This window comes from Mus caroli, chromosome 3, assembly GCF_900094665.2.
Source record: "Mus caroli chromosome 3, CAROLI_EIJ_v1.1, whole genome shotgun sequence".
Lineage (NCBI taxonomy): Eukaryota > Metazoa > Chordata > Mammalia > Rodentia > Muridae > Mus > Mus caroli.
In genome coordinates, this window is record NC_034572.1 from 22,562,555 (window position 1) to 22,590,053 (window position 27,499).

Genomic DNA, 27,499 nt, shown 5'->3' on the forward strand with positions numbered 1-27,499 from the left:
GGGGAGAGGGGATAGGGGAGAGGGGAGAGGGAGATCATTTTCTCATGGTTTGCTCAGGACTCTGTACTGTGTTAATTTTCTCCCAGCTTGGAGGTTTTATATTAGGATGTATGGACAATTTTGTGCAGACCTCTGAGGTCTTAAGTTTTCATTTTTTTTGGGCTGAAACTGAGAAGTAGAAAGGCTAGGTCTCACAGCAACTCTACCAGCCCCTGGAAAGCCTGTAGTCAGAGCAGCCAGCCAGAGCCCTAGAGCCCTGGGCCAGCCCCTGGCGCTGTCCCCTTCCTCCATAGGACCATAGATCCCTCACTGTGGTTTCTGCAGCCACAAAAATGGCATCTCCTACCAAAGGCACTCTGCATCTTTTCACGTGCACTGACAGCATTTTAGATCCCCGTTGTGCAGACGACATGCCTTCTGCTCTGATTTATACACTCTCTCTAGAACCTGGATCTAAGTCCTCTGCTATGAAAATCTAGTCTCCCGTAGTTTTGTGTTGAACCTTTTGATGTGGTTCAACTTACTAAAAACTCGGCATTGAAGCCTGGTGTGGGGAAGACACCTTTACTCCAGCAGTCCAGAGGCAGAGGCTCTGGTGGGTGAGTGGAGCTCTGTGAGTTTGAGACCAGCTTCATCTACACAGCCAGTTCTAGACACCAGTCACACAGTGATTGGCTGTCTCAAAACAAAACAAAACAAAACAAAACAAAAAACAAACAAACAAAAAACCCAACCCCCCCCCCCGAAAAACAAAACCCAACAAAACAACCAACCAAAACCCAACACTAATGCACCTGACTTAGTGGTTTGCTCTTAGTGTTCCATGAGTGTAACCTTTTTTCTTCCATTAACAACCTGGGGTTCTGAGAGATGCTCTGCGCTCCTAGACTCCAAGATAATCATGAAGAGGTTTACTGTGCTGGCTGCTCTTAGGTCAACTTGACACAAACTAGCGTTGTCTGGAAGGAGGGACTCTTGATTTAGAAAATGCCTCCATAAGATCTAGCTGTAAGGCATTTTCTTAGCGAGTGAGTGATTTAGGAGGGCCCAGCAGCCCCCCTTCATGGCCTCTGCATCAGCTGCTGCCTCCAGGTTCCTGCACTGTGTGGGATCTCATCCTGACTTCTTTGATGATGAACAGCAATATGGAAGTGTACGCAAGCCAAATAAGCCCTTCACTCCCTAACTTGCTTTTTGGTCATGGTGTTTCATCTCAGCAAAAGAAACCCTAACTTACTATCACAGGGACTTGAAAATAGCAGTTTACTTAGAAATGATCATGCTACAAATTAACAGGGGCTGCTAATAGGAGACTGGAGAAGGAGGCTTTGTGGAGATCCATTCTTGTGGTACCGATTCTTAGAAAATGTCAATAATACATTAAAATTATATGAAAGTTTATGGTTTACATTAGGTTTGACTAATATAGATGGGGGTGGGGGTGAGGGGTAGGTAGCAGCAACAAAACCAAGATGGGAGGTTTGACTAAGGAGTGACTTATAAAGAGATGTTAGCAGACTCCTTCCTGAGTGACCTTGTGTCTCCCTCAATCTTGAGGGACAACCACTTATTCTTGGGAACTTTAGGGGATCTGGCATACAGCACTTGCAGCCATTCGCTGACGGAGAGCTCAGCCAGCGACACTGACCTGGTGACTTGGTGTTCGAATGTCTGTGGGCACCAGCCCCAGCAGTTCTTATGAGCTGCCACAAAGCCACCAGGGCCTTGGGCTGTGCCCGTGCAGGGTGATTTCCCAAGGGGCTTTGAGACGCCACTTTGGTGGCACTGACGAGTCATGCCTCATATCCCTTTGTCCTCGTTCATTCTGACAGGGCCCCCATTATGGGCCTCTTCTCCTGCCTCAACCCAATTTAAGCGGCAGTGCTCCATTTAAGATTCTCTTATTGAAGTCACCAATCATAATATTGTAAAAATAAGTACACATGTGAAAATATTTATTTGTTCACCAAAGGTTATTTTTGTTCTTGATTTGGTGCTATATTTTAAACTCATTTTGAAATGTTTACTCCAAACAGGAGGCCAGAAAGTAATACATAGATAACCAAGTGAGGAATCCAAGAGTCTTTACTCCTGAGGAACAAGACGCATAGCATAGTGCATGCTGGACTGCTGCAGGCTTTCGTCAACACCTTTGCCATGTTGCTCTCCCCATCCCCCCCCACACAGTGCAGCCACATACTTCCCTCATGGCTGCCTGGGTGTGAGGCCAAGATGTGACAATCTGAGTCGCTGAGTTATTAACTGAGGTAGGTGCACGAGAGGCAGGCGTGTCCTCAGATATCCCGTGGCTCAGGTGGGATGTGCTAACCTGTAGGCCTCTCCTGTGACGGGAGCAGTGGTTGGTGAACTCTATGCTACTAAGTGGATGAGGCCCAGCAAGGGTGCTGGGAATACACTGCTGATCTCCGTCCAGGGTGGACTCCTCCCTCTCAACAGGCCTAGGAACAGTGCCAATAGCCGAGGTGCCTCCATAACACAGAGCAACTATGAGGCCCTGAGCCCGGGCCCCATGTCTGCACTCCAGGAAACCGAGCACAAATTCAGTTCACGGGAAACTTTAAGCAGTCACTTATGTAAGATTTTTTTATTCATGAGACACTAACGGGGAACCATGAACTTAAAAATTAGTAAAATAAATGACAGCACTGAAAGATTTCTATCTTGACCTGTTTTGTTCCAGACTTGAAACACGGTCAGTGAGTAATTAAAGCTGCTTCTCTGTTACTGTTCAAGTCGCTGAGACGTATACAGGCTCTGCAGTCTGCTCTAAGAACAACTTTAAGGTAGTGCAGCCAACAGAAGCCCCTTCCTGTGGTGCCCTGTGTGATAACACGAAGGATCAGTATTCACCCGCTGCTGCATTCTGAAGAGGACACGAGAGACACATTTGTAGACATTGCCAATTAAAGACTGTCTCCATTTGGGTTCCTAACTGCAATAAACCGGAGCAATAATTGTTAATACAAATGTTTTCTTGTCATTTGTCAATTCTGTTCTTGTCTCCAATATCTATATTCAATATTTTGTGGTAAAAAATATTGATGTCTGAACAGAGATCTGAGTAATTCTGCTTCCTTATTTTTATTTTTTTTTTGCTGTGCAAAACCAAAACTGATTTGCATGTATATAGAGTAGTTTTCACCCTTTCAACAATGGTTTAAAATAATTGAAAACTCTTGAAAAAATAGTTTGAGCTTGGAATGTTCATAAAGGGGCAAAAAAGACACACACACACACACACACGCATTTGAATCTAGAGTGAAGAGTTAGTAAGGATTTAGTTCTTAGCTAGCAAATGCCAGTGTAATTATTAAAACAGGCTGTTTGTTCCACTATGAGAACAAGGAAACCTGAACCAAAAGAAAGCTAGAAGTAAAACGCACCCGAGAGGTGCTGAGGGAAGGAACTGGGCCTGGCTCTCTCTCTGGTGTTCCCATCCCGATGCAAATCCACCGTGCACGTGTAAATGACCCTACCCTTCAGCCTGGCATGGAGGTGTAAGCAGCGGCACCCAGGGCCCAGGCTCTGCGGCCACTGCCACATGGTAACAATTGCTTCCCATTTGCTTTGGCTTTGCCACTGTGAATTCAAAGCCTGTTGTCTATTATCCCACACATTACCCAAATAGCCTTCATTCCCTATCTCATGTCCGGACAAGGAGAGGCAATACTCGAAGCATCACATTCTAGTTAATGCTTGCTGCACAGAGAAAGGAAAAGGGAAAAAGGAGAAAATGACAGAACACCCCAGCCCCAGTACAAACTGTGCCCAATCAGCCCTGTCAATGTGACTTCTCATATGTTACTCCTGTCCTTCCCCAGTTCTTGGTAATGTGGGGAATATGTGAAATCTGTTTACGAAGCCCGCCCTAGAATGTTCTGTTCTTGATAATAAACAACTGTCTATAACCATTTATGGTAAGAAAATAATCTAGAGCAAATATGATTATGTCAGTACTTAGTACTTATGTATCCATGGGTCTAAATATGTAGCACTAAACAGGGGGTTCAAAGGCCACTCTGAAAAAACCAAACACAGTGCATAGAGTAGTCCTCATTTTGACACTGGTGGACACGAACAGAACTGAACCCATCCTGCTGCCCGTCTCTGTGAGGCAGCACTCACTGTGCTTTGACAAGCAGAACATTTTTCCAAGAACAGGTGGAAAAGCCTAGTTCATGGAACAAAAGGTTAAAAGCATACCAGTGAGCATGCGGTGGATGTCCTGTTGAGACATGAACCACTGCTAAGTACCAAACGAGAACGTGAGCCACATCCTGGCACCCGCCGCTGTGGAACTGGATGGGGTCTGGAGCTGTGTCTACCTGGGGAATGTTTCGCTGGAAGGCGAGCAATGGTTGAGTGTGGAATGACTAACTCCAAGAGGGTAACAGGATCAGAATGAGACAGGAGTGTGAGGGAGCCTGGGGCCTTTGTTCACTTGCCAGAAGAATGGTCAGGCTTTCTTTGGTGACATTATCTGCTCACAGGAATCAATACTGGCAGATGTCAGAGTGAAGATCAAGTTTTGCAAATGCAATTATCTGATGCTCATATTAACAAAATATATCAAAATATGCACTAGCTTCTTGATATTTTAGGCACATTTTGTCTACAAGTATTTTAAAAATTATTACATAAAACACCAGCAAGAAATTTGAATAAAGCTCTGAATCAGATTTTCTTCTTTTGTGTGTGTTTGAAGACCCAAAGGCTAAAAGCAGCAGCCTTGACCAACAATGCCAGCATTTCCCAGGGCAGGTGACACTGGTTGTTGCCCTTATGAGTTCCATACCCGACCGTGAGGAGTGCCAAGTGAACAGGCCTCGCTTTCTGGACAGAAGGAAGTCTTGTGCCCCGATTTCACCGAGCAGTTGATATATGTTCCAGGGGACATCAAAGAAACCCTACAGTCTCTGAAGCCATTATAGCCAGTGACCTGATAGAGGTTACCCCGGAAGAAATTAAGAACCAAGATATGTGAAAATGGTTAAAACCAAATTCATTATTGGCTGTACGAGAATGCTGTCTTCTCTTCAGTAGGTTTAACTGTGATCTTGACACATGGATGGCCATGTCATCAGGGGCCTGACTCCTCATCCAACCATCTCAAATCAGGTTCTGTAGTCTCACAGCTCTGCAGCGGATGATTATGCACTTTAAAGGGTGACAGCGAGGGACACAGAGCTTCTGTGTCCCTGGCCTTAAGGTCTGCTGGGCACCCCCTTATCCCCACATTGTCCTCTGTCACTTCTGCCACAAAGGCAGAGAGGACACAGGACTTGGTGACTAGGCTAAGAGGCCTTCTTCTCTGGAGTCATTTCCTTTTTCAATCACACAAAGACTGACACAGGCAGACGTGACACCATTAAACACAAATACACCACTTGAAACTCTTTGTATGCTTGGGACTTGAAAAGCTAGGAAGACCAGACCACCACCAGATAGAAAATGAAAGGTCAATGGTGATGCAAGCTGGTGTCAGGCTGCCTCAGCCGCTGGCTGGCTGGGTGACTGATGAGCTAACAGACACGCAGCTTACTCCACTGCTCATGGCTGTGCTTCAGGCAAGCAGCCAGCCTGATGCTAGGGAGCCGTTCATGGGCAGACACTGGTCCTTTCTGATGCTGGGGAGCTGCCCACAGGCAGAGCTGCCCACAGGCAGACACTGGTCCTTACCTGCTTATACTCAGAGTCTCTTCCAACCAGCACCTGTAGAACATAGCTCACAGGGTCGCCTTTCATTGGTGGTACCGTCTCCCAGAAGATTTCACAGGAATTCCCTTCTAACTGCGTCACTCGAGGTGCTGCAATACAAAACCATACAGCCATGCTCAGTATCCAAAGTCCCACATCAGCAGTCCATACTCTAACACTGTGAGTGAGACCTAGGGAGAGCGTGATGGTGCCTAAGTCCAGCCTGAGAGGGACTTTCACTTGCCCAGCTTCCTGTTCACCCTGCTCGGTGACCATCAAGAAAGAGCCAGAAAACCCATTTATTCCATTCATAGCTCATCTCCTTGCTAGCTCATTAGTGAACAGGTGGCCTGGGTCACAGCTCGCTCGTCCACCCATCTACCCACCACCCATCCCCCATTCATCCTTCCTTCCATCCCCCACCCATCCCCCCACCCATCCCTCCTTCCTTCCATCCCCTCACACATCCATCCTTCCTTCCATTCCCCACCCATCCCCCCATCCATCCCCTCACCCATCCATCCTTCCTTCCACCCCCCCACCCATCCCCCCATCCATCCCCTCACCCATCCATCCTTCCTTCCACCCCCCCACCCATCCCCCCATCCATCCCCTCACCCATCCATCCTTCCTTCCATTCCCCACCCATCCCCCCATCCATCCCCTCACCCATCCCTCCTTCCTTCCATCCCCTCACCCATCCATCCTTCCTTCCACCCACCCACCCAGCCATCTCCTAAGGCTGCTGATCACCTTTCACAAGGTTTAGGGCACTTTCCATATATGAGGTACTTTCTGGGTGTGGAAATAAAGAACAAGTCTGTTTCTAAGGATGCTAAAACAATGGTAAAAGGGGAAGAGAACACAATATGGGGTGGACAGGGAGAAAACTGAACATGTGACAGGCTAACATAGGAGGCGCCAAGACCCAGACAACAGGCAGCACCGAGGGTTTAAAAACATCATCTTGAATTGATATCTTAGTTTACTCATCTATTGGCTCTGTCTCTCATATTTGGAGCTAAATTGGTCTGTAGTAAAGCACTTGAAATCAATTCCATCTCCTGTGTGTGTGGGCTAGAGATCAAACCTGTGCGAGGCCAGCACTTTGCAGGGGAGCTACACCCGGGGCCCTTAAAATGCCACCAATTTGAAGGCGCTCAAAGCTTATGTCCTATTTACAGCCTAGATCAAGACCTGCTAACTTTTCTGTTTTGTAACTAGAATGTCCATCTCCTCTCTCCCATCCCACTTTTATTTTAATTTCTAATCATATGCAGTTATTTTAAAGGCAGTCATTTCTACTTGCCATTCGGTAAGCCATGACATTATTTCCAGAAAATAAAAACTTTTTTTTTTTTTTAAAAGAGCCTATATTGGAATTACTCAGCTAAAAAGACAACCATTTTATGGAAAACTAAATAAGGAATCTCACAAGACTAAGCAGCTCTCCATCCGAGGCAGCAATTTCCTGCCTGGAGGAGCCAGAGGAAGAGCCTGGTCACGTGGTGTTCCAGGACCCTGCCCCAGGAGGTAAAGCACCCTGGTCCCTGTGCTAGTCAAGCTGCTGTTGAGTGACTCCTGCTAAGGATCACTCTGAGAGGCATCTCAGCTCTCTCAGTGCCTGTCAGACAGACTCTAGGCTCACTCCAATGTCAGATAGACTCAGGGCTGGCAGCAACACTTGCTAGGCACCCCCTCTCCCCAGTACATCTGGTTCTGTCTTTTCTAAAGCCCAGAGGTAAAGGTGCACCCCAGGGCTGGGCATTTACTGCCAAGATGGCGCATGCCACACAGAGAAGCGGCTAAGCGGCCATGGGGCAGCGGAGCAGGGTGAAGGCACATGTCTTGAAGTAGCCCTGGAATGAGCTACACCAAACCTGGCAGATCTGGAGCCAGATGGGACCTATGTTTTGGTGACCCCTTACTTCTTGTAACTGACATTGTGCTTTGGACATAGAGGGCCTCAACTACTTCATATGAAGTCTGCCCTGCGGGAAAACACACACACACACACACACACACACACACACACACCATGTACCACACATCAACAGCAGGACCATTTTGGGCACTGGCTGGATATGCCAATGTTGCTTTGTCTAAGGAGAAGTTCCAGGGACCCTTGTGAGAGTATGGCTTCTGAGGGGGTAAGTTCAGGAGCACAAGTGCAAGCTTCGGCTCCTGTCACTGTCAACCCTAGCTAGAATGCATGTCTGCCACTCACTCAGTCCCAACTCTGATGGTAGACTGGCAGGCTGAGAGGGCTGGCCCCACCCAGCAGGAGTGGCTCTGGCTTCCCTCCTTGATTCACCTAACAGTCGCTCTGAGGCTTCTGCAGGACCTGACTCCTCCCAGAGAATAAATCAGGAAGCCTTGAAAACTTCAGGAGGGGCAGGGACAGCTGCTGCCATGGATTTCCAACAGCGCCCTCCACGGGGGAGGGTGTGCCCCCACAAGGCAGTGTCGACTTGCCTGAATTGGCATCTAATTTCCAGGCACTGAAGCCACCCGGAGATGAATGCCAACTTGCGTGCCTTTAGGGAAGCAGACATGGGAACCATTTTTGGCAGTCTCTCTTAAACCAGTCCCCACTCACTGCTAACACAGAAGTTGCTGCTCAGAGCCGCTCCTTTGTCTATTATATTTGAGGATGAGCATATTGCATTACTATATATTTTTTTGCAATAATCATTTATAAAGAATACAATAGCCCATATCTGGCATTTCTTCCAGATAACCTATCACCCAGCTTTCTCTTTTGAGAACTTTTGATTTCATCTTGCTATTAGAAATATGAAGACTGCATGTGTGGTCAGAACTGAGTTCCCTACTTGTAGACTTGTTGCATCTTCACGCTCCCTGCAGTGCCGCAGGGTCTGCTTCTACACACCTTTGAGGGTGGGAGGCACGCTTTTGGTTGTGCTGAAGGTGTAGGTTTCTGAGTAAGGCCCCTCCCCTGCCTCGCTCGTTGCCTGGATCCTGAAGGAGTAGCAGGTAAACTCTGTCAGTCTCTGGACCTTGTAGGTGTGGCTGGGTCCTCGGTAGATTGAGATAAACCTAAGAGAGAGAGAGAGAGGAACAGAATCCATTAGCCACCTGAGTTTCTCTTGGTGATAAATTGTGATGCATACTTGAGGAAAGATGGGGCTAACTTGATGAGTGCTTCCTGCAGTCTGAAGCGCCCAGTTGCTGTGTAATGTGGTTTGGTGTTCAAGGACGACTCCTAGAAAGGAAACACACGGGTAGCTCGTGCGAAGAGGAGAATGGAGATTCAGACACATTGGGACATAAAGCATAATTAAGAGAGTAATGCCTTGTACTTCAACTATTTCCTCAGTTTATCTTGAAAACTTAACTCCCCCCACTCCACGAAACTGGAGCAGGCTGCAAAATGTGCTCCTATCACTTAATAACTGTACTGTTTTGATTTCGCATGAGTTCTTCAGCACTTAAACCAAGTTAGTCCAGGAACACTTGGAGAACCAACAATGAATAAGTCCAAACACATGGTCCTGGTTCTGCCCAGCATTCCCTAAGCATCAGAGGAAACCCTGGTCTTCAGGAAGTTCTGGGAGATGCTCAGTGCCAGAACATTCAAAGTGCCTGACTGACGCTGGTTTGGCTCAGGGAGAAAGAGAATTTATGCACTCATTTAGCAATCACTGTTGAACATCTGATGTGTGTTGGCTCTGGGGCCTACCCTGAGAGTGTGTTGGCCCTGTGTGAGGGTACGGAGTTCTGGAGGGCAGCAGCAACTTTGTGGAAATGGGAGGGTGGGGTCGTGAGATATGGACAGACTGAGCAACTTGAAGAGAAAAAGCCCATCAGTCAACATCACTGTCTAACATCCAGACCCTCTCTAACCTTAGTAATTGAGTTCTTAAGCCCTGGCAGATCCACTTAATGTTCTGTGTTTTGCTTCAGGAGGAAGTATCTTTTACTGAAGACTGAACATTGTTAATTTCAAGGAAAGCCAGAGTCCAGGTTGAAACCCACAAATAACCATGGCAACTTGCTTAGCACACTCGACACATTACTGCCCTAATGAAGACACCCAGCTAATGGAGAGGCAAGCGGCTACTTATTAACTCAGCTCACCTGGGCTAAACTCACCAGCGGGAGTAATTGCCCTTAATTGTATCACAAATGGAAGTCATGGCTTAAAAAGTGACGCTCTTAAATCCCCATTATGGTGCCATCAAAGTCAGCTTCTAAGAGTTTGGAGAACTGTTTTCACCTCTGCCATACTCCAAGGACAGCATTTCCTCTAGACAATAGGTTTGATCCATATTTGTGCCAAGGTTCAATTATATACCTAGGCAGAGGCACTCAAAGCCACTAAGAAGGTCACTGAGGCAAATGCAGGGATCTGATTTCACGCTACGACCCAAACTGAGCAAGCAGCGTGCACACAATTCTCCAGCACATGCAAACACGCTGTTTCTACACTCTCTGGTCGGTTCGTCTCCTGAGCTCTCTCGTAGCAGTGTACTTAACTGGCACTCCAACATCAGCATTGCTGACCTGGCTAATGGTGGTGGCACACAGACAAATGTGTCGTAAGGCGGTGTTATCTACTGGCTTAGGTTCTGAGACAGCGTTACTCAGATCTAGGAGAAAAGCTGAATTAGTAGAGAAAAGGCGACTGTAGACTGAGGAGGTTGCTGAAGCCCTTCGCCTGGAGGGCCGCGGGTATGATGCTGAGGCATCTTGCTGGCATGGATGGCAGAATCTGGGAGCCACAAGAGGCCAGCTGGGGACATCGGGCACCTGGGGAGAGCAAGCTGGGTTCTGGTTCCACAACTCCTACTGGAAGAAGCTGAGAATGTCAGGAAAGTGGCTAATTTCCCCTCTCCAAACTCCAAACCCAATACACTTCTGGCCCGCCAGGTTCAGCACACTGACTACCCTGGCAATGAGCCATCTTGGCGGGCTTGGTTCAGTGAAATCCATGGCTGCTTTGTCTGATCTCCATCCCCACAGAGAGGGTTTTAAACTGTATATGAAAACGGGCCGACGAGGTGGCAACTAACTCCTATGTTGTGCATTGAGCCGGTTACAGAGCAGTTCGTGAGGGGAGGCAGAATGGAGGACACAGCCCAGGCTCACCCCTGAGTGAAGTGGGGATGGTCTGGGAGAGGAAACAAAAATTCCAAGGGCTGGAGGCAAAACAGCCAAACAGTAACAGAATTAAGTGTCACACACAAGGGCCAACTAAAGAGGGAAATGTGTCCTGTACCCTGGGGTGCATGAGTCATGAGAGGGACACACAGGCCCAAGGTCAGGAGGCCCAATTAATGAAGCATGCTGTAGCGGTGGCCAATGCTTTCTGAGGACTTTTCTCCTTATCTTACTAGGGGAGGTATGGCCACATGCAGATGGCTCAGACTTTTTAAGGGTTTTAATTTGAAATCTAAAAAGGGGTAAAAGTGGCTTTATTTCTCTACACCCCTAAGATCTAAGCAGTTGAGAGAACCAGTTAGTACAGGCTGAGAACTGGTCCCGTGGACTATGACACACTAGCCAGTGTGTAGGCTCTCTGTGCCCCAGCTTCTCCTCTGCACAAGGTAAGAGGAACTTACAGAGCTACTGCAGAGTTTGAGTGGGTAGGAAAGGTGTTAAAGCCCATTTGCTATGTAGTAACCATTCCATCCATACTAGTCACCGCCGTGTGTGCTCCGTGCATGCACCGCCTCCACGTGCCCGAGGCCGGCTTTTGGTGCCTTCTGCTGCTTTCAACCTGATTCTGCCACAAGGTGTCTTGCTACCCAGAGCTCCCCTCTATGGCTGGGTTGGCTAAGAAGACAAAGGTTTAGTTCTCTGGTTTTGAGTCAGTTTCTCTAGTGCTGGAACCAAACTGGGGAGCTTAACTACTAAGCTAAACCCTGAACTCCAAGACAGAGGTCTAGAAATGGCTCTGCTTTACCTCCCAAGACACCACCTTGACAATGACTTTCCTTTCTCTGGGTAGAAAGCTGGCTATGTGGGAGGAAAGAAGATTCGAGGCCAGGATACTGCACTAGCCTCAGACATGACCATGGGGCTTCACTAGAGATGCTGTAATCTTCCTCATGCTTAGGTCTGCCAGGGAACGTGGGCAGGGGCACTGTGGAAGCATTCAACTTGGGCAGCCATATTGAATGCCTGACACACACAGGGCCTCAGATAAGTGACTCACTCAGATACTGAGTGTACTTCCTGAAATACAACAACTACATGGTAACAAATGTGTGTGGGACTTGCAGGTGCCAGTGTCCCAGTGACTTAAAGATGGCTCATCTCTCTGTGCTCAGGGCAATGACCTGCCTCTGAGAGAGTGTCCTGGGAGATGTGTGTCCTCATTTAATGTCCAAACTCAGGGATATACGAGAACAACAGTGAGAGTGAACCCAAAGGCAGGCTAGACAACCATTCTGGTGGGCTGAAAATGGAGAGGCTGTGGATGTGGGCGAGGAGACCAGGGAGATCCTGCACCTCTCAACTTTGCAGGGAACTTACAAAGTCTTACAAATAAAGACTATAAAAAAGTACTCTGAGAAAGCTCTCCATTTCTGAGAATTTAAAATATTTTTGCGTATTCCATTTGTCACAGTCCTCTGGGGACACAGGGAGGGAGAACAGCAGTTCCAGGAGCACAGAGATGTGCAGAAACCTCAGCCTGAGCACTGAACTGGTGACCTTTACCATGGACCTTAATGAGTCCGACAAGAAGCTCACCTTGTAGACAGTCCTAACCACTTTGCTTACTTGACAGGACTTCTTACACAATCTAAACGAAAGAATCAGAAAGCTCCACAACGGATAACACATCACGAAGACAAACCAGCAGACTCCGGACAGCATCAGGCAAGCCCCGGAGAGCCAGGCTCCTCAGCTCGCTGTTCTAGGCTTGAGCATTCTTTGTGAGAGGGATGTGTTTGCATCAAGTGAGACTGATGGAATAACTTCAGCCGTATTATATACTTACATGTTCTTTTATACTTTAAATCATTGCTGGGCAAAGGAAAAGCATGTAGAAACAATTTACTGTAAAATATTTTCTTAAAACAGTGTTCCTTTGAAAGAACTATCCAAGAATTCTCTGAATAACTTAGATCTTAAGTTCGTTGTGGAAAATGAGACTTGGTGTTAAGGGGTTTTGTTTCTATTGAGCCGTGCTGCTCCTGTAATATTTAGGCTCATGACAGTCACTCATGGATATTAACCGCTCAGCATGAGTAACCTGCTGGCCTAGCATGGCCTGTAGTTCACAGAAGGCCTCAGTGGTGCCCTTCAAAACAGGTTTCAGAACAGCAACAGCTGTTCCCAGAGCAGTACAGCTGTATTTATTAACACTAGGTCACCATCATCTTTCCTCAAACTCCCTCTTTCCCCTGAGCTCCATGGAAGGAGGGAAGGAGAATGTCTGTGCATTTGTGCTTGTGTGTGTGTGTATGCTTCCCATGTCACTCAAGTGGTGTTTGGAAATAGAATATATTAAGAACATGGACAGTAAATGCCCTGTTGTGCCAGGAACACAGAGTCCTACCACTCCATGTAGAAGCAGGAGGTCACAGATGGCACTGTGTGGGGACACCTGAGGAAGGGAATCTATTTCCTACACTGATGCTGATATTGGTGAGCATCCATGTCCATATGAACAGTGCCAAAAGCTATTTCTAGAGGGCTGGAGTGGTGGGGGTGGGGGTGGGGAGGGCTAATTAACCTCCTTCCTCTATTCCTGGTTGTGTACTGTCTTTTGACTTGTGAAAGCTGGGCTGTAACAGTTTTTTGGTTAATGAATTGGATTTTTATACTTTCCTGCAAAAAGAAATAGAATTCCATTATACCTAATGATGTCAGTTTAGTATTTTTCTCAGACTTATTTACTTTATGTGTGCCCATCTGAATGAATGTGCACCACATACATGCTTGGTGTCCACAGAAGCCAGAAGAGGGCACCAGATCTTCTGGAACTACAAATGGTTGTAACCTGCTGTGCGGGTGCTGGGAATCAAACCTCAAGCCTCCGGACGAGAGGCCAGACTTTCAACTGCTGAGCCATCTTTTCAGCCCTGGTGCTAGCTAACTTTTTATAAGTAAAGGAATGAACAGAAACCCTACGCTTACGTTTTATTGTCTAAAGTGCATTTTAGACATTGATATATTCAAAGAGAAACTCATTTACAATCATAGAAAGCATTGCCTCACCAGTTTTAAGGTTTTTCTCTGATGCTCAAAACGTCCCAGATTTCTATGTAGGTTGTAAATATGTGGAATGAATCTTGCCTATGAGTATATAAGTGCCAGTTTTCCAGATGTTTATCCATGTCTACTGCAGTGGCCTTGCCTCAATGCATCGATGGTATTGATTTTTATACTATTTATTTATAAAGTAACTCAGAGGAAAAGCCTATTATCAATTCTACTCTGGATCCAATTAGATTTCAAGTCAGTCTTTTATCACACTCAGGCCTGATTTTGGCCCAAAGCTGAGCAAGTTATCATTATTTTTTATTTTTATGATGAATCTTTATTATTTTTTCTAAGACACTAAAATGTATCTAAAATATTTTCCTCTATTAATTAGGGACTGGCGCTCCAGGCATCATTGTATGTACTACGTGCACTGGGAAACTCAGGTACAAAGAAGTCTAGGCAAATGTCTCTGGTCATCTGCAAATTCCGTAGCAGGTCTAGGGTTAGGTTAGAGATCTGACATGGGTGCTGGGACTGCAGCTGCCACTGGGGACGTAAACCATTTCCCCAGCAAGAATGATCACTCAGACCAGAGACATGAAGGAGAGGAATGCTGTGAACGCGGGTGAGGCTCTGAACCTCACAGTCAATCATTTAACCTAGCAATGCTTTTTGAGAATGAAAGCAGGGCTTGGCTGTGTGATAGAGAAACGCCAAGGCAGTTTATCTTGAGCTCTAGCCTCCTCCTTAGCTCCCAACCATGCTTCCTCCTGGAGTTTAAAGACACCCTGAAGCCTTAAAGACACAGGTGTTTTGTTTTGTTATCAGTACAAGTCAACAGGTTGTAAAACTGACAGCACCGCAAAGCTCCTAGCTCCCCAGCGGCTGGGGGGTGGGGGTGGAGGTGGGGGTGAGGCAGGGAGGGGGTGAGTGTCTAGGTACAATGGCTGGCTGACAAGGGAGAGCAAGCAGTGGTTGTTACTCTTTCCATTAGATGCCTTGCTTTGAAAAACACTGGCTGGCTGATCAAAACCCTGAGCAACAGATTAACCATAAACACATTCCTGGAATTTACAGTCCTCCTGCCTCCGTACTGTGCACAATTACCAGGAACACAGACACATGAGGGCTGGTCTCAACATCAGCCCCAATTTCATTAGAACCCGCAACATTTCATTCCAGAAAAACAGACAAATACATCTCCTGAATTGTCAGTCCAGCACTGTGGACCTGGAGCCTGCGAGCTGCCCCTTCCCTCTAGTGCGTGGATTAGGTTAACTTGGTTTCATGAGAATGTTTACTTAGGGTGTGTATCTTTCTTGTATAGCATGGGAACCAGAACTATTCAGATCTCCTATGCTGGATCTGTTAAGAATAATAGACCTAATCACCGCAAGGCCAAACTAATCTAATTTTTGCTTTTCTATTGAAATTAAAATCCCTTGGACTGTCTGTTCACTGTTTAATGCTAATTCATTTTCTCAGCAAGATCAGCTCCTGCAGAGATACCGCCTACCTCATGAGGCCCAGCACATAGTAGTAATTCAAGGGAAAACATTGCCAGCTGAATAATCATAATTCAAACACTACATGTAGACTTAGTCCTCTATGTATGAAGTTGCTGTAAAGCTGTTTCATGAATATGGACCAGGAATCTTGCAGACCAAAGGCTTGAATACACAGGAAATAAGTGTCCTAACTAAGAGGCTAAGAGGAAACCAACTTTTAACATAGTAAGTCAGGTGAGATGCCTGAACTCTTGATGGATTTACTCTGAGGCAAGGCTTTGGGCCACGCTGATTTTCAGGATTCCTTCTGTTTACAGGAAAGTGAAGGAGGGGAGGGAGGGAGGAAGGAAGAGGAGGAGGCAGGGCAGATATACTAGCATATTTCACGTTTTATTCAAAGAATTAAATGTAAAGGAAGTTCCTAGTGCCTGGCACTTTGCTTGTTCTCAATATATAGAATTTTCCTTCAGAAAACTTAAAAAATATTTTTGAATCCCTGGGTCATTTCATGTGTGTGTGTGTGTGTGTGTGTGTGTGTGTGTGTGTGTGCGTGTGTGTGTGCATGTGTGTGTGGGCCAGAAGTCAACACTGGCACTGTCGTCAAAATAGCTGTCAACCTTCTTTCTTAGCCACAGGGCCTGTCACTGGGGCCTAATGATAGTAGACTTGCTGGACAGTGAGCTCAAGGGCTTGCTTGTCTCCACCTCCTCAGTACTGCATCAAGCCAAGTGTGGCTGGCATACACACCTAGAATCTCAGTTCTTGGGAGGTTGAGGTAGGAGGACTAGAAGTTTAGGGTCCTTGGCGACATAGTGAATTGAAGGTCATCTTAGGATACATGGAACTCTCTAAGAAAGAAAGAAAGAAAAAAAGAAAGAAAGAAAGGAAGGAGGGAAGGAAGAAAGACACACACACACACACTGCTAAAATGGCTGTGACATATTCAAGTTTTCTCCTTGATCTTGAGTCAAGAGCTGAGGTTAAAGGCTTGCATTCAAAGGGCTGCTCATGAGCTCTTGCGTCCAGACACAGAGGAAGAAGGTCATCTTCAAACTAAAGTCAGGCTGTCCTCATCCTGTTAAATCCCGGGAAAACTATTCCACAAATAGAATAAGAATGTATTACGCTCAGGACGCACATCACTTTAATAACTTTCTGAGAGCACTGACAAATTTAATTTAGAAAAGATAAATTTGGACTCCAGCTCATAAAATTAAGAAAAATATTGTTCCTAATGGTCAAATTTCTTAAATTGCCTGTTCTATTTAAGCGAGTAATTTATCTGATGAACAGGCAAGCCCCAGCATCTCTGCCCATCCCACTCTGCTCTCACAGGAGCATGCATGCACCGACTGCTAGATTCTGCACTATTTCCATCTGTCTTGTCTAAGTGTCTCATGACAGCCACACTCATTTGTACAAATTCTTCTAGAGCTTTTGCTTGGGGCAGAAGAGCTGCTCTCATGATGGTGGACACCATCTATACAGTTTTGCATACAAAGCACCCTTGGGTGGCTGTCCCAACAAGACAGAATTGTAAAAAATGGGGAGCCTGGTCACCCAGGATCTCTAGGTTCATTGGCAAGTAAGGTGCCAGCGCCAACCCTGCTGTGCCTTTCATTTTGGGGGAACTAGAAAATATCCCTGAGCAAGGTTGTTTCTGTTTCCAAGAGAAGCAAAGGCCTGGAAGACAAAGCAAAGGCATGGGGATACCCCTCAATACTGGCTGTCACTTGCATGATGGCTTTTGCTAGCGCGGTTCTTGTTCTTCCTAGTCCTCTGTGGCTGAGAACTTCCTCCAGGTAGAATAATGATCATATGAGAACAGATCCAAAGAAATACACTCCTCAGGATCAGTGCTTTTGCATCTCACAGATGCTTTGGGTCTCTAGCTGACCTGTCAGGAGCAGCCCCCTGCCTCCTGTTCTCAGCCTCACCTCTGGCCCCTGGAGGATAACTGCTGCTCTGTTTTCTCCACACCTGGTCTTCCTGGGCCAAGTCAAACTCTCACCTCGGAAAATTCTGGTTTGTGCACTTATGGTACAAACTCCCAGAATGCTTTTCCTCTATGGCACGGCATTCTAGAATTTTCTGTGAGTTAATACTATGTGAGTTCTCCCTCCATCCTTCCTTCCCCTCTTTCATTCAGATGTCAACAAAACAAACAGCTGTAATTCAACCTTTAAAAACTAACAAACAGCAACAACAAAAGATTTTTTTGGCCATTATGAAGTGGTACTCATGCAAGAGGGTGGTTAATCTGTTATGCTGCGCCCGAGCATAGACAAAGGGGAAGACACTGCCATCCTCAGGTAGAGCTAACTGCGCTGAGTGTGAAGACCCTGCTTTCAGTTTCCACACCAACTCTCACACCCGATCTTATACCAGGGAGGTTAATGTTAGCGGCTCCAGAGAACACCCACAGCACATCTCCTTGTCTACTGTGCTGAATGGGGCACTGTGCGTCAAGTGTAATGTTGCCTCACACTTCAGGGATTCCCGTTGGATGGTCTGAGGTGTGCAATCTCTTTGAAACCCTGTACAAAATGTGCTGATCTACTTCTTGCTTGCATTAGCCTCAGTGACTACCTTTCACGCAGCCTCAAGGTTCTCCTTCAGCTCAGGTCCAGCCATGTCCTTTGCATGGCTCTCCTTCCTTCAGGTCAAGGGCCACTTTTCTTAAAGCTGCTGTTACCTTGTCTCCCAGAGTCTCGGGAACGTTACCCATGGGTAGGCAGGCTGTATAATGAGATTCAGAATGGAACAGGAAGGCCAAAAGAGGCATCCTGGGTGTCCTGGGTCCTTAACTGTTGGTCTTTACCATGTCTTAGATTTTCTAAGAAGTTGAGAGAGGCACCTGGGGGCTTCTCTGTGCCCCCTCTGGCACCTCTGCATGGTAGATGAGCAAGACAGTAGTAGCCCCTTGCATTCTCAGGGACTCCTGGTTTAGTTGATTTTCCTCAGCCAACGATCCACTCAGTGTCAAGCGGGTTGTCAAAGGCCCTGATACTGTTTCCATGGAGCCCAGTGTGTAGCTATGGTGCCTTCTCCCTGGTATTTCTCTGGATCTTTATCTCCACCAAAGGTCATCAGAATCTCTGCATTCACAGAGGAGACTAAGAGTGTGTGTGTGTGCGTGTGTGTGTATGACCCCAGCACACTGGAACACAATGTGGTAATAAATACAGTGATACAAGAGGGGCAACCCCCTGTGGTAGCACTGGTTTTGTGTTTCCAGAAACATGCTGACTAGTCTAGGCGTGGGTCCCATGGTAGCTATCTATGAATGTGGCCCAACACGTGTGTATACCTGGCAACAAGGTGGACACATAGTCGTCACCACCGCCTTGGCTTTACGGTAATCCTCCCTTCACCCTGACTCTGATCACGATCTTTGCTAATAGACTATTCTGTCACCGTAAACTTCGGCTCAGCATCTAATTATTCCTAAACACCATTTTGCTCCTGTCACCTGATTGGCCACTTTCTGAGGAATGGAGTTGGGTTAAGTAAACAGGATGTGGAAGTGTGGATTTGATTTCTGCGTCTCCAAGTGTCTTCTGGGCACGGTGTCTTGTAAGAAACGAATCTCTTGTTTGCTCCGGTTAATTTGATATCACGGCACCCACAGTCAGAGTACAATCCCCATCTGTACATCACCCACAGCGATTTCAGATTGGTAAACATGTTTGTCCTGATAGTCACTGAATATTTAAAGAGACACCATTTCTCCTGGGTCCTATTTCCTGCTGCACTAGTGACTAACATAATGTTATTGTACAATGAGGACTTGAATCTGACAATTTTCTGATTTGCTAATTTCTCCCCATCATCTGACTTTATAAAGGGACAAACAGGCATCCATTGTCATGAGGGAGACCAGGATCTTTCAAACGCTTAAGAACTCCGGAGGAAGGTCAGAGGGCATGTGCTGGGTACAATGCATGAGTCAGCCCTCTTAGTTCCTTCTTTGAACAAGGAGGGGTTCGGAAAGATAACGTATAGGACAAATGGCAAGGCTGTGGGGACATGCCAGGCACCCGCTCGCCCATCTCACCTCTTGTTCCTGTCTTCCAGCTGTAGTGTGTACACCATGTCACCAGCAGCGTGTGTCTTGGAGTTACTGTCTCCCCACTTGAGCTTCAGGCTCTGAGGACCAGACGCAGCACACTCTAGCCTAGGAGGCGAAGGTGGTAATGGCCGAGTTTTTGCTTTAATGAACTGACTAAATGGTCCAACTCCAATTTCATTGATAGCCTGAATTCTGATCCTAGATGTGGAGAAACAAAAAGAGTACATGTTTAAGAGGCTGAACTTTCTTCATTCAGAATGATCGTTTGCTACATGCCCCTAAGGCAAGGCAGGGGCAGAGCAAGTGAGCCCTGGGCAGCACAGAGGGGTGGTTATACACTCGGTCTTGAACACAGAAAATCCGTGCACTAGTAAGTAAGTGTTCGTTAGGAGTCCTTAGAAATGTTCCTGCTAATGTCACTTAGATGTACGAAACTCTTAACTGGATGCTTACTGGAAGCAGTGATGATGGATCAGCCCTGCCCCACCCCACACTCTAGGAATTTAAAATCTAATAGACTTAAAACGTATGTATATAACCTTACATACTATCCCTGTTTTCCTGTTTCTTCCAAGTCCCAACTTGTTGATTAGCCACAGTTCTCCAAAGTCACCGAACAACCCTCCTCTGGCTGTGCACTCCCTACCCGGCACACCTCTTTGCCCTGAGTGTTACAGAAGCTCACCCACACCCACCTGCTTCAGGGGTGTCCCCCTTCACCCACACCCACCTGCTTCAGGGGTGTCCCCCTTCACCCACACCCACCTGCTTCAGGGGCGTCCCCCCTCTAATGTTCTAAACAGAGGACTTCCGTACGTCCTCGGCTTTTCTATACCTACAAGCATCGACTAAAATTCCACTTTATTAACCGGGTTCTCAAGTCAACCTCATGTCTTCACGGCTTTACCCATGTTAAGTCCACTTAGGTCTGTGACTTCCAGTGTCTTCATGATTCCTTACAGACCCTACAGTGGGGTCCTCTCTCTAGATTCCTTGCTATGTCACAGGAATCTGAACTCACAATCACTGCATGACTGAAATGGATAATGTTAAGAGCTCAGAAACTTTCAATAATTAAACATGATTTGCATTCACAACATAGTTTTTTAAAAACAGCAACAACAACAACAACAAACGATTACAATGAATAATATAGTCCAAGGAAAACTAGATCCTTTTTTATATATTTCCATGATTTAGTTACTTTTATGTAATTCTCTCTTATAGTTTTTATTGCTTATACTTAAAAAGGAGGTACAACGTAAACAATACTAAAATATAACACATGAGCCAAACTCTCCAAACTTAAAGAGTGTAAGTCAATCGAAAGTATCTGTAACTACGGGAAAGGAAGGGTAACTTCTATGTGGGATAGGGCATGGCACTCCATCCCTTCATCTTGAGGTAAAAGACACAGCCCCTCTGGACTCTGAGAAGCACCCACTCCTGCAGATGTGAGGAAGTCTAGAATTGGAGTTCTCACAGACTAACAGTGAGTTTTCTGTTTCCCCCTTTATCATCCCAGTGGCTGAACTAAGTTCAGATGTCAGTCCCCATGTGCAAAGTGCTGCAGAGAAAGGCCAGCTCCAGGGTGTGCATGGCTCTGAATGGGGTGGGAAAGCTCTTTTCTCTCCTAGCTCATTCTCTAGACCCTACCTTGTTTATAGTCTACAGAAGAAAAAGCAGATGATCATATCAGTTGATAAAGTATCGATAACACAACCGAAGCTCAATTTCCAATCAAAATGCTCTGCAAACATGGAGGGAGTCTCTTTGATATGATAAGTACCTAACAAAAAGTCTACCATTACCATGACATCAGTGGGAGAGGACATACTTTCCCTTTAAGACCCGGAGCAGGATCAGCAAGGCCAGACTAGCGCAAGGATGACTGGCGGTCTCAGCCTCCTGTCTAGCAGCATTTGTTAGGTATACCTACAGTGCTGGGAACAAAAGGTACAGAGAGCTAGGGAAAACAAAAAGGAATCCACAAGATGCTGATGAAATTATTATAGAGAACCTACAGAGACAGACAGACAGACAGACAGAGAGAAAGAAGGGAGAGCTCACAGTAAAGCGTCAGTTCTCCCAGGATTCACCTATATACACAATATACTAAAATCAGTCCCCACACTCGGATGCTGAAGCCAGAAAATGGAACATTCAAGGCCAGCCTGGGCTACAGTGCTTACAATTCTTGTCTCCAAAATTAAATAAACACATAAAAGAATAAAGTAAAAAGTCCTGGCAGGGTTCTAAGGAGATAAAGACAAGCTAATTCTACAAGTTATGTGGAAAGGAAGTAAACTAGCCAACACAAATGTGAAAAGCAGGCTTACTATAAGGCTATAGTAACCACAGGACCACCCAACTCAAGGACTTACTATAAAGCTACAGTAACCAAGACAGTGTGGTATTGAGACAGACACGGAGATCAATGGAACAGAACAGAGGCTCCAGAAATAGACCTACACAAATATGGCCAATTGATTTGTGGCAAAGGTGTGAAGGCAACTCAATGGAGGAAGAATAGTCTTTTCAACAGATGGTTCTGGGAGCAATTGGATGTCAAGAGAAAAAAAGTAAAAATGTCAACTTAAATGTCATGCCTAAAAAAAATAAAATAAAATAAAACCAACGTAGTCAAACACTGACCAAAGATCTAAATGTAGAATATAAAATGGTTAAAAGAAAGCCCAGGAGAACATTTCCATTACCTAGAACTTAGAAAAAGAAAGGCTTTCACGTGTGACATGTTTGTGACAATAGAGAGAGAAAAGGAAAATCTGGGTTTATCCAAATTAACACTGTTTTCCATGTTCAGAGAATGAGACAAGCTGGGGACTGGGAGAGAAGACTCCACACTGCTCATGTGACAACGAATCTGTACTCAGATATACAGCAACCTCCTCAGAGCTCAGAAGGAAGGGTAAAAGATCCTCCCTCCCTCCATACCCCCCCACACAGAGAGAGAGAGAGAGAGAGAGAGAGAGAGAGAGAGAGAGAGAGAGAGAGAGCGCACATTATCAAATGTAATATACACTAGGAGAGACACCAGGAAGTACAGCTAACAGACAAACAAGGAAATGCTCCATAGTTGTCATTTGAAAAGTGTGAATTAAAAACCTCAAGATACCACTATAAATTGTGTACTTATGCAATATGTATATACATTTGTGTGTATATAAAATGTGTGCATGAATGAAAGAATGAGCTATGCGGCTTCTTGAAAAAGCCAAGCATGTATCAAACATTTGTCACACTCTCAGGTATATTGACTCTAGAGAAATTCATGCCGACAGTTCCCAGAGATGCTTCCAGCAGCTCTGTTCCTAACATCGGAACCTAGATGAGGTTCAGGGTATAGCAAATACTTATCTCCAGTAGACACCGGAAGACCTTCAGGCATCACAAAGGGCCATACTGTTCCTATTTCTATTGTACAAGGAGTCACCTAAAATACCAATGAAGGTTGAAACTTTTCTTTGCTTCTTATAGGAGCTCTTAGGAATACCTCAGAGTATTAACAGCTGCCTGCATTTCCACACCCAGGCCTGAAGTGCAACACAGCCTTTGCAAGCACAGAGCGGAAAGCCATGAACAGCAAGCCATGGCAATGGAAGGTGGATGCCTGAGCTCTTCTCAGGAGAAGACAGGAAATCCAGCTCTCCTATGGCACAACGACATCTTCCCTACAAGATGTATTTGAAGGTCTTTGCTGTGTCCAGACCATCAGTTCTTCCCTTCACTTTGGACAGGGGCCATCTACAGCCCAGGCCCAACTGTTTCCATTGCTGGGCCACAGTCTGTCAGAGCCCAGCTCACCTTGTGTCCCAGGAAGCCCTTTAGCCAACAGTGCTCTGTGCAGCCCAGCAGCCCCAAGGCACAAGAAGAGGAAGGCAACAGGTTGCTAAGGACACACGCTCTGCTGTGCTCAACATGTGGCGAAGTGAAACACTATCTCAGAAATGGGGCCATTTATAAAAAATGATTTAAAAAGTCCAAGTTTTCGCAACTATGATTAAATTCACTTCCATCTCCCAAACCTCTATAGCAGCAGCTTTTTAATCTGTGCGCTGTGACCTCTTTGTGGGTAAAAGTGACCCTTCTACAAGGGTCACATACAGGTATTCTGCATATCAGATCTTTACGTTCTGATTCATAGTAGAAACCTAAGATTACTTTATGAAGTAGCTGTGAAAATAATTTTATGGGGTCACAACCACATGAGGAACTGTATTAAGGGTCGCAGCGTTAGGAAGGCGGAGAAGCACTGGGCTACAGTGGTTTGGTAAGTACTGGGCTCTCGACAGCTCTAGGCCTGTGATTTCTAACTGGTTACGTCTGGTGGGACTTCATTCCATTTGCATCACACGCCATGGGCCACCAGGGCTCTCAGAATCTTGTGCTGACACAGCTGCTTTGACAGCCCTGCCCATCGTTTTGCAGGCTCTTTAGGAGTCATTGAACATCTTCAAGCAACGGCGTCTTCACTAATAAAATGAGCACGACAGCACCTGTGCCGATGGACAGCGGATTAGTGAGATGACGGGAATGGGGCACGCAGTTCACTTTCAGTATCTTTCAAGTCTGACTCAACCAGAAAAGGATTCGAAGTGGCCAAACGGATGCTGGTGAACTTCAAAATGGTGCTTTATGGAGTTCTTGATGCAGGTTACAAAAGCAGAGGCCTGGCCTTCCTAACCACAGGGCCAGAACCTTTGTCTATGTGACAATGGAGGGGATGGGAGCTAGTGCAGCTGTGTTCAGTGGCTCCAGTGACCTAGGTGTGGGATGTGGTCAGATGTGAGTGTGCACTGGGTCTCTTTTGGTTCAGACTCTTCCTGCATCTGGCACTCTGTATTTTCTTGTCAAAATTTGGACCTAACATGGCTATGAATCTAATCCAGGGATAAGTTTTACTTAAGCCACATATTCAGGTCATCAACTGAATTTTAAATTCACTTTATTCAGCATTTGCCTCTGAAACCATTGACCTGGATTTGAGAACGATCACTCCAATTATCCTACCCCTTTACAAACATATGTCATGTCCCAGCAAGCCCGTGGAAACAGCCATCCCTGTCACCAATGCGCTGAGCTAACATTAATTCATCCTGATGACAAAATAACACTTGCTGTTGAAATCTAGCGAAGGATCTGATAAAGGGAAGCTGTCTTAGTCTCCAGGGAGAATGGTGGATGCGCAGCAGAGGATGCCCGGAAGGCGGGGAAGGATGAAGGTGACCACCACATTGTTTGAGGGCATGCACATAGTTCCCTATGACTAAGTTCCTCATGTGGAAGAGTACTGAACACAACACACTACCGGTTAACAACCAGGAGTTCACTTTACAGAGGAAAAAAGAAAAATAAGGTTTATATTCTATTCAATTATTGAGATCGCTTCCAAATCTTCAACTGACAAGTTTCTCTTTAGCTGAAGAAACATGTTAATCCGGAAACTGAGGTAGGATCTATAGATTTATCTTAAAACAAAAGAAACAAAAGATGCATTTTATCAGTTTTTAAATTTAAAGGAATTCAAATGAAACCCAAGGGAAGCAGAATGTTGCTTCTGCTTTAAGAAAGTGATGTAATCCTGAGCTGATAGTATCTCGCCAGGTTACTGTGAAAAAAATTTACCTCTCCACAAGTCTGTAATATTCATCAGTATGCTAATACTGAAAAGTCAAATTAAGGAGCATGCCTTTATGCCTTTCAGCCTGGATTGAAAAATCCACTATTCCAGTATCATTCTAGATGCCAAATATCTTCTTGCTTCAGAAGGTCACATAGCCTTCCGCAGTGTACTCTGTACATACACAGTCAAACTTCCGAGAGTAACTACATTAAAGGAAGAATGATGTTCAAAACAAATTGTCCTTCGGGGAGAAGGTGACTCCTTAATTGGTCAGCCACCCAGGCCTCAGGCTGCTGTGAGTGGGCTGGGGTGATGGGGGTCAGGGCCCTGGAAGTCTGGAGTGGCGCAGACTGTGGAAGCAATGACAAGCTTCTCACAGGACCGTGCTCCACGCTTCCTTCCCTGTGACTAAGAGACTAAGACCACGGCTAAAGAATCTTCTGAAAGGGACAACAGAGAAAATACAGGAAGTTCCTTCTGTGAGGAAAAATGGAGTCACAGCCAGCTGTCTGGAGAGGGCTCTCTTGATGGAGGCTGGGCTGGCCTCGGCCAAGCCCCTCCTGATGCCTCAGTGAGACAACGATACTATCTCCAGACAAGCCAACCTAAGCCAACCTGTAACATCAAAACTGCCTGACTCCTGCCTCATCAGTTTTTTTTTTCCTACCTAAAACAGCCAGTAATCTACTGTTTGCATGTGTCTAACACAAAAAGGTAGCTGAAACCTCATGTAACAGAGGCAACACTGCCAGGTGATTGGCAATTGTAGCCCCATTTCACAGATAAGGCAACAGAGGCATGGATTACTTTCTCAGGTGGCAGAGACGTAAGTGAGATTGAGACTGAACCAAGGCTCACGACTCAGAACTTGGCTCTGTCTACAAAGCCTACCCACATCTCATTACGGCAAAGTGGCATATGATTCATTTCTGCAGCGGACAGGGTGCTTATTACATAGTAAGAACTCAATAAACGTTATTTTCACCCCCCTCCTACTTAGCAAAAATGGGCATAAGTGAGCGTAACAAACAAACCTATTTTAATTTTTGTTGTTCCGCAGCTCAGTGTGAGTCAGACATATAATGACGTTGTGCTCTTTGGTGACCTCACTAGCAGCTCAGGGTGGAGAGAGGAAAGCTGCAGCCCCCGTCACCCCACAAGCCAGAGAGATCACTGCTGAGCCAAGAGAGGCCACCAGGAGAGGGACTGTCAGAGAGGATAATGGAGGTGCCCAAGGCAAGTCACGCTAGGCAGGAGTGGGATGCTAAGGCTGGTGAGACCCCATGGGGCCCTCTAAGCCACGGTTCACAGAAGAGTAGCTCAGACATTCACTCTCTCTACCTGCACGCACACTGACACTCCAGGACAGAGGCTCTCCCACGCCAACATGCTTCTCACGGAAGGCTAGAGTTCTAGCTCCCACCCTAGGCATCTTCTGTTTTTACAGGGTATTATTTTCAGTAATAATTGCCAACAAGTTTTACCCATGACCCAACAAACTCATCACGAATTCTGAAGTTACAGTTTGGCATAACGAGTTGTACAACAGGAGGGTCTGTACATGAAAAAAATGGGAGTCTGGATTTCAGTTTCAAATCTGCCTCTACTTCTGGCCACCAAGGGTTTCGTAGACTCCAAATGATGGACTTCTATCTCAGGGCTAACCTTCATAACGAAGAGACATTTCTCTTTCTCCTTAAAAGTTTTTAACTTTTATCATTATCAATTTGTGCGTGCTTTTGTGTGTGTGTGTGTGCGTGTGTTCACAAGCATGCCATGGTAGAGGTCAGAGACCAGTCGTTAGTCAGTTCCCTTCTTCCTCCACAGCAGCTCAGGGGCTGAGCTCATGTTCGTACCCATGGCAGCAGGCACCTTTACCTGCTGACCCATATTGCCAAACCTAAATTTTATTTCAAATTCTTTTACTGTTCTAACTTTTTGTTACCTCTGTGTATGGCATATGTCTGTGGGTACCTGTAGAGTGCAGAAGAGGGCACTGGATCTACTAAAGCTGAATTTTATAGGGGCAGATGGTTCTGAGCCACCTGCTGTGGGTACTGGAAATGAACTTTGGTCCTTTGCAAGAACAGTATACACTGTTAACTACAGATTCATTTCTTGAACAACAATCTTATTGTTTGTTTATTTGTTTAAGGCAGAGACTCATGAGGTAGCACTGGCTGGCATAGAGCTTGCTATGTAGACCAGGCTGGCCTCCAAGTTACAGAGATCCACTTGTGCCTACCTCTAGACGCAGGGTTGAAAGTCAGGTGCCACCACAGCTAGGTGACTATTTTCTGCACTCAGAGCAGGAGTTCCCTAGGACATCTCTCTCTCTCTCTCTCTCTCTCTCTCTCTCTCTCTCTCTCTCTCTCT

The 27,499-nt window shown here is 45.9% G+C and overlaps 1 protein-coding gene across 8 annotated transcripts in view; it reads right to left on the reverse strand.

Moving 5' to 3' along the window:
* The window catches only part of Fndc3b (fibronectin type III domain containing 3B), a 294,093-nt gene that overhangs the window by 4,188 nt on the left and 262,406 nt on the right, over positions 1 to 27,499 (reverse strand). For all 8 annotated transcript variants that reach the window (XM_029475085.1, XM_029475079.1, XM_021157455.2 and 5 more), the window contains 3 exons: positions 19,465 to 19,677; positions 8,612 to 8,778; positions 5,701 to 5,828 (listed from right to left, as the gene is read on the reverse strand). In XM_029475085.1, coding sequence (XP_029330945.1) covers positions 5,701 to 5,828; positions 8,612 to 8,778; positions 19,465 to 19,677 — 508 coding nt within the window. The remainder of the gene's footprint in view (positions 1 to 5,700; positions 5,829 to 8,611; positions 8,779 to 19,464; positions 19,678 to 27,499) is intronic.